The sequence below is a fragment of the Athalia rosae genome, chromosome 1 (assembly GCF_917208135.1).
Source record: "Athalia rosae chromosome 1, iyAthRosa1.1, whole genome shotgun sequence".
In the NCBI taxonomy this organism is placed as follows: Eukaryota; Metazoa; Arthropoda; class Insecta; order Hymenoptera; family Athaliidae; genus Athalia; species Athalia rosae.
In genome coordinates this window covers 20,070,637-20,078,032 of record NC_064026.1, presented here as the reverse complement: position 1 = coordinate 20,078,032, position 7,396 = coordinate 20,070,637, and the positions used below count along the sequence as shown (strand labels likewise).

The 7,396-nt window shown below is 41.3% G+C and overlaps 1 protein-coding gene across 10 annotated transcripts; it reads left to right on the top strand.

The window, feature by feature from the left end:
* Window positions 1-596: 596 nt before the first annotated feature.
* Window positions 597-7,024, top strand: LOC105684769. 10 transcript variants are annotated; one of them, XM_048651024.1, is made up of 8 exons: window positions 710-724; window positions 844-849; window positions 2,555-2,631; window positions 2,835-2,951; window positions 3,052-3,207; window positions 3,304-3,457; window positions 3,856-4,034; window positions 5,181-7,009. In XM_048651024.1, exons 3-7 carry the CDS (start codon window positions 2,575-2,577, stop codon window positions 3,990-3,992), a joined length of 621 nt encoding a protein of 206 aa, XP_048506981.1. In that variant the 5' UTR covers window positions 710-724; window positions 844-849; window positions 2,555-2,574; the 3' UTR covers window positions 3,993-4,034; window positions 5,181-7,009. The 10 variants fall into 10 exon arrangements, with proteins under 10 accessions (XP_048506980.1, XP_048506981.1, XP_048506984.1 ...); XM_048651015.1 differs by lacking the exons at window positions 710-724; window positions 844-849 and adding exons at window positions 992-1,641; window positions 1,705-2,304 and having other exon boundaries at window positions 5,181-5,935; XM_048651011.1 differs by lacking the exons at window positions 710-724; window positions 844-849 and adding exons at window positions 992-2,017; window positions 2,118-2,304 and having other exon boundaries at window positions 5,181-5,935.
* Window positions 7,025-7,396: the final 372 nt, after the last annotated feature.

Genomic DNA, 7,396 nt, shown 5'->3' with positions numbered 1-7,396 from the left:
CACCAAACATCGCGAAAAGTCTCTAATATTTCTATGACCTTCTTTCAAATGGACATTTTTTCCCTCAAAAATCATTGAGTCAAATTTCAACAAAATCTATTTCCAATTCAAACAGCTGTTCTATTCGAATGAAAAAAAAAAAAAAAAAAAAAAATGAAACGAATCAATATAAAAATCTAGCGAAAAAAAACAGCGATAGGAAATTAGGAGGTAGGTACGTTATTTTCTTATTTTTGTTTCACAACTCCTCGGTAAAAATTATCACAGAACATGGTATACGTGAAGCTGTTTTTTCGCTCACACAACCTTCGGCGAATGATAACATGAGCTTATCGATTATTGGATACTTCAGACGTGAAAAATAATGTCAAGAAGGGAGGGCAACTAGCCGATGAAGTATACAAAGGAGATATGCATCGTGAAACCAACAATATACGATCCATAACTCAATCCTCAGCAGCTAATCGCGGAATCTCTTGATGAACTTTTTTTTTCGTTTCACGTTATTCAATTTTTCGCCGTTTCTTTGTTTTTCCCGTTGCAGGTAGCTCGGTACTAACGTCGAGGAGTGAGAACTCTGCGGAGATAAATTAGTAAAGGCACGTTCCGCGTGTCTCAGGGGAGATAGCTTCGTAGTAGACATCGGCTTTTTGAAGGCGTTGGATGTTCGTATCTAGGTATAAGTGTTGTAAAGGTGATGGGTCTCGGGCGTTTCGAGGAGTTGGTAGGTATAAAGAGTTGAAAAACGTGCCTGCAATATCCTTCGGTATCGTCGCTTTCAACTTTATTTTTAAAAGAGCGCTCAAAGCGAATACCTTATACTCTTCTCGATATCGTTTTCAGAACACGGTTGGTTTCTATCCTCCGAATCTCCACCTTCAAAAAAGTTCCTACCTTGGATATATAAAACCCACGACTTGGATCTCGATGTGTTCACGCAGTCATATACCGTCATAGTATACCGAACGTACAGCCCCGTACGTTTGCTCCAGCTAACCCTCATAGTTTTACCTCGCGCTACGCACGTCACACACCCCAAGAATTCGATGAAATCTTTCATTTCATCTACGCGATTCTCGATACCCCATCCAACCCTGTGTGGACACGATAATTTCAATGAAAGAGAAAAAATGCCGGTAGAAAATCGGAGGTTCAAAGTATCAAACTTCTTAGCTCGACGCATTAGCCAAGGAAAGTTTGACCGCCGCGAAACAGTTTATGCCTTCAGGAAGCACCCGGATTCGGGATGACATCCTTGACCAGAAGGTGAACGCGGTGTATAAAGGAGCCCAAGCACGTAGGGGCGGTTTGCCGGTCACCTCGTCATGTGAGGGATGTCCGGCAGCTCCACCTCGTCCCGTGTTCAGCTCCTTGTGAGCCAACTGCCTCTGGAATACTGATGATTGTAGAGCGTTGGGATCGATATACTATCTGAAAACGATGGCGATGACTGGATCTCGAAATTGCACGTCTGGGGTTTATTGAGATGCACGCGTTATACGCCTATTGAAAAATCGATGGACTTTTTCTACGGAGATGTCGAATTTTATGTTAATTCGAATTCGGAAACTTGCACCCTTGCGTACGAGGAAGTTGATCGATCTTATTGTCTACGTTCGAGAATCGTTCGAAGACAAAAAGGTTGGAACAGAATCCCGGCGCATAGAGTGAAGAAGCGAACTAACGTTAACCAAACTATTCTAGATTTCCGTCTCATCCTGTTTCGAAAACTACTTGGATTCTGTAAACAACCGGCGTCATTATCCGGAACCTTATTGAAAATTCGACGTTTAATGAGCGTAGGAAAATTTGTAACGAGATCAGATCGAGAGTACATTAACGAATCGACGTACGATGGGCAATTGAAAATCTACCGCGCGATGCACTTCGCTGTAAAATACGTACACGCATTCTGAGCCTGCGAATAGAATGCTAGACCAAAAGCAATTTACAATTAGCGAAATTCCTTGGTGAAGTACTAGCACCGGTGACGTTTGATGTTTTGTTATTCGTAAAGGTGATATACATTACATTCTAAGATAAAACTAGTTTTGTTTGATTGGCGGTCACACCATCGTTATGATAACCAAGCTAATTTTATTGTTTATAACGATTAGTAAACAACGTACGATGTCGTTACGAATGAACACCGATAATCGATTTATTGGCGGTTCGGAAAATAGTCTTAGTCCAAGCTGGACCGTCAATCACGTCGGTTTCTCCAAGTTTATACATATACCACCGACGACAAAAGCAGAGACTTGCAGCTCTCCAGGGACAGAATTACATAAATTTTATTAGTAGGTAAATAAGTTTTCCTACCTGCTGTAAAGTCTCGCAAAATATGAAGGAATTCGGATCTTCGAATGGTAGCACGTATTCGATTCATCATGAAAGCATATCGATATTTTACTGCTAGTTCGAATTGTGATCGTAAATAACTAAAACTAATTTGAAATTAACTTTACGCCGACGTTGATGAAGCATACGACTCAACGTCGAACAATGGAAAAACGTTTTCGAAACTATTATATTCGTTCGATTTTACTTCCAGAACACGACTAATACGATAAAATGACGCTGCGCTGGATTATTATGATCGGTACATTTTTGTCTGTGAATACCAAACCGGTGAGTATAAGATTGACTCCCCAAGCTTTCTTGATTTCCAAAACTATTTTTGGCTGTTGTACAAAATCTCAAGCTCTTTTCGGCGCCTATCAACTTGGCAGTTTCAATAAGACTCGAGCAATCGCACGAACGCAAGTTTCCCGAAATTTTTGTCTTTTTTCAAACAGTCTTTGACGTCGTAGCGGAAATACGTTTTGTTACAGTACATGAAGAAATTATCTTTTGAGGGATGTAAGCACGACAGTTGGCGCGTCACGGACATTTCCCTGATGCCCAAGGGCGACCAAATTTACGTCGTCGCGGACGTAGGTTACGACAAGGTAACGTCTGTTTACAGAAAAGCCGAGTTTCTCCAACGAAGAATGTATTCAGGCGAACTTCATAGTGAGGGATTGTGATCGTGTTAATTTTATTCGGCAGAACATATCCAACATATTGCATCAAATTACGTTCACACTTTCCGGCTGTAACGAATATTACAAATGCACCAGTCACTCGGAATTTGTTGCCAACGACCTTGACTGCCTTGGAAAAAATCTTACGCAACTTGACAAGGAAGCTTGCGATGTTGCAAAGGTAAATCACGTGGAATATATTTATCATAATACCGATCCATAGTGTACGTTTAGCGGCGAACAAAAATTATATTGAGTGGTTCTTACAAAATTCCAGACACTGGCCGAATGGGAAATGGATACTGGTGAGATATCGCGTAACTCGATCATGAACAAAACTGTAGTGTCGGCGGATCGGGATAAAGTATGCGTTCATTACGATACAAAACTGATCGGCGAAGATGAAAACAACGAAAAACACTCGAATGAAAGTAATTCAATAAATAACACACAATTCAAACACTTTTGACAATCCCCTCGATATCAGGTTAGGGCTGAAATTAACGCACACGGTTAATTTTTCGGAGTCATATACCAAAGAATTTTACGATGAATCAATTATCTCTACTATTTGTCAGTCTCACCGCATGTATACCGGATGCCGAATATGAATCACGATAAAATCACGAATTCGATAAAGGCACAAAAGTTAATTTGATCCAGCGAATACTTCGTCCAATTTTATTTGTTCTTTTCTCGCTTGTTTCACCCCGTTTTATTTAACCCACCCGGTGAAACTTTTTCTGCGCAGATACAATGTTTTTTTTTTCTTCTTTTTTTCTTCTTTACGTTGGTTCTCTCGAAATACTTAAAGCCATAACTTTCGAAGCCTGTGAACCCCTGCGCCGGTACCTGCGCCCGGCAAGTTTAGCGAGTGGTGCGGCGCGATCCGCGTTTCGGCAAGAAGACGTGAGCTTCTTACAACCGGACCCCGCAACCAGTTCACAAAAAGTTTTGGAGTCTTGATTAGAACCGCAAGAGGAACGGATACAGGAATTACCCAGGACGGTACAGTCTCGAGCTTATACTATACAGTGACCAATAAATTACATGTTTTGCACCCTTTCCGTGGACATCCAACTCTGCGGTTAGTGGTGGCCACTTTTTTTGCCAAAAGATGTAGAAATTCCACTTTAGAACCTCTGATCTCTAGGCTCAGGTCACTTTTTAAGGCTACCTACATTCTTTCTTCTTTCTATTTCCTTTTTTTTTTTTTCAAATGTTTTTATTTGCGTTTTTTTCTTCATAAAACTGCAGCTACGAGTCGGACAATGGGTGGAGATATCGCGTTTTTATTCAACACTCCCGCCGAGATAAAACTCGCGGTATAATGACGATGAACTGTAATTACAGAGGACAATTTAAAGCCGCTTTTAGTACGTTGAGCTTAACACGATTTGCGAGCAAGATTATACTATCCTAATGCAAATTTTTTGTCCGAGCTTAAAAATGTTATTGACTGCGTTTACCGTGTTCGGGTGCGTGCCGGATATGCGCTACCGATCTCACATTTCGTCTAACAAGAAGATTATCTTGTAAGATAATTCAAACGCGAGCACTCAACTATTCTTCCCTGTTAAATTATAGAACGGACTTTGATTCCCCGCATTTACTGTACCTACTTGTTATACTCGTACAGGAATTAAAACTTTGCTCAAGGAAATCCCGACAGACTTTACACTGTAACACGTATAAAGCTGCCTGGCTTTCGTACTAACAAATGATTAACCACCGGCAATCATAACGACTCGTCTCATTCCATATCTCATTATTATACGTGTATCGAGTGATTATACATCCAGTTAAAAAATTACATACATACACGTTATCGAGAGAACCGTGGGAATATAGTCGCAATAACTGCTGCATCAAACGTTTTTTTTTTTTTTTCGGGAATCGATTCAAAGAATTATTTACAAAATTAACTACAATGCCGATGGAGCCAATAGAGATCAATTCACTCGGAATTTTTTGTCAAATCGCATATCTTGTTTGAGTAAAAAAAAAAAACAAAAAAAAAACGTTTCAGTGCCGAGTGGTGTACCATTTTTGGTGAAGAATGAGTGGCATTGCAGTTCGGCACTTCGAGTATTTTCCGGTGAATTGAGTTTCTTGTCTCGTGTTTTCCAACTTTATGTGTTTTGTGGGCTGCAGATATAACCGGGGCATTGAATGGCAAAGAGAGGGTCCGTTTTTGCACACGTCACCGAACACCGAGCCTTCTTTATAGCGTATATCCAAGGAAGTAGTCTGCCAAGTGTCGCTGCGGTCCCGTCGTTTCATTGGCCCATCGCCTCCCAGAATCGAAGCCCTCGTCTTTTTTCACGAAATTAAGTCAAAATCTAGAAACTTTCACAGTTCGAAGGGCGGGTCTCAAAGGACAATCCCTGCACCATAATAATAAATGAATTGACAATCGTGAAGAAATGTCACGCATTTCATTCTCAGCATCGGAATCCATGTCGCGCCCTGGTTCACGGATTTCGAAATGGTTCTTCAAACGTTTTTCATCGAGGCGGTAGCTCTCAGCTTCTGTTGTAAAAAGTGAATTTATCATATGACAAATGGGTCAAGGAGTTGTACAAAATTGTTCCCGCAACGGACATGTATAGGTATTAGTACCTATGTACCATGTAACGTCGCGTTTTTCTCGGGCGATGCCGGATCGAATGGAAATAGAAAAAATCTGGTAAAAATAAAGGGATGAAATGAAGATGGCGACGGGGACGGAGAAGGATAAAAAACAGGGGGGAACCCACAGCACACGTCACGGACAGTCACTACCGACGCCAGATACTGGCTACATTCCCGCAAACCACATTAGTTCTGCTCCACGTGGTTCAAGTGCAGCGAAGGGGCGGCTGAAAGGGGTCGGAGAGGGACCGACCGATACGAGGGCTGCACACAGAGGAGGGTGCATCTCATCGCATTTGTTACTTTATTTGTTGCCTGCCTGCTTCAAGAAATCTCGTTTCTTCCCCTTTGGTAGGCACGGAAGTGCCACCGGCGCGTATTTACGGACCTGTACGATATCATCCAAAGTTTTTCTGTTTCTTTTATTTTTTTCATTTTCTATATAGCTTTCTTACGGCTCATTCCACTCCCCATACATTATTCATTACAAAACATATACGCCGTATGTATAATATTTTTTTCTATTTATTCCGTCCGCATGCGAACATCTCCAAATGGTGCATCGAAAATTTACCGCTATCGCTTCCGCGTCACGATATACCGAATCCTCGAATACGACTTCGAAAGCCTCCGGGTATCCGTCGACTAAAAACGCGGGGGAGTGCAGGTTCCGTCGATAAAATTCACTTAGCTTTGATCGCGCTGTAATTTGAAGGAAATGAAAAATGTATTAACACAGTTTGTCGAGAGACACCAGAGGCGGAAGGAAACACCGATATTCTCAGTTGCAGTTGAATTTTCTGCAAATGGGTAAACAACAGTCGACGACGTATCATTGCGAACGTTATAGATTTTGTTTGCAGAACGAGTTTTGAGTTTCACGACGCAGATAGTAACGTTGCCGCAAGGATTCCCGCTCGCAGGGCGGAATTCTACTTTTGATCTTTTTCATTTTATCGCCCGCCTCATATCTCGAGTGTCGCTGTTACGGACGGTAATGTAGTTTCAATTGCATAAAATCTTGAAACCGCAGAGTTGGCGAGCGAGATTACAGCTGGTAGGAAACGTCCCAATGAAGATTCATGAAAATGAGATTCCCATTTCAAAGTATGTTCCAGGTAGGATTCTTATCCTGGTTATGGCCGGGTTTCAAACGGATTGAGGTCGTTTAAGGAGACCTCAAAGAGGAAACACGGACCGGTTAGTGGCATGCGGAAACGGTTATATCTATACAAACTAACCTTGTACAGCGGCAATTACTCTACATACCTATATACATTCGCGCTAAAAAATTTGCAAATATACAACACCAATTCCAGCTAAAATTTTCCACCCAAAATAACAGATATATATATAGCTTTTGAATTATTTGGTCTAGACGTCTGCGAAAAATATATTCCGATTCTTTTTTCAAATTTATATACAACTTCTTTTTCATTTCTTTCGCTTCTTTCGGAAGCATACGGTTCGCGAACCGTGATTGAATGCCACAATATTCATGGTGAAAAAAAAACAAAATGAAGAATCCGGATTTAAAAAATTTTCCGCAGCCGGTCCGGGGATCCGTCGCTACGATAATTTCGGATTATCAAACAGGACCGTCAACGTTTACGAATGCAGTTCTGCATTTGCGCAAGAGAACCGTAAAAACGAAGCATTGTGCCGTGTCCGGATTCGGGTGGACGAATCTATTCACAACAGGGACTATGGGGAACCGCTGCTCATTTGACAGTTTC

Coding starts and splice junctions, on each gene's coding strand:
- LOC105684769 (XM_048651024.1), top strand. CDS start 2,575: ATGACGCTGCGCTGGATTATTATGATCGGTACATTTTTGTCTGTGAAT. Junction 2,632..2,834: donor TGTCTGTGAATACCAAACCG/GTGAGTATAAGA, acceptor GTTTTGTTACAG/TACATGAAGAAATTATCTTT. Junction 2,952..3,051: donor CGGACGTAGGTTACGACAAG/GTAACGTCTGTT, acceptor TTTATTCGGCAG/AACATATCCAACATATTGCA.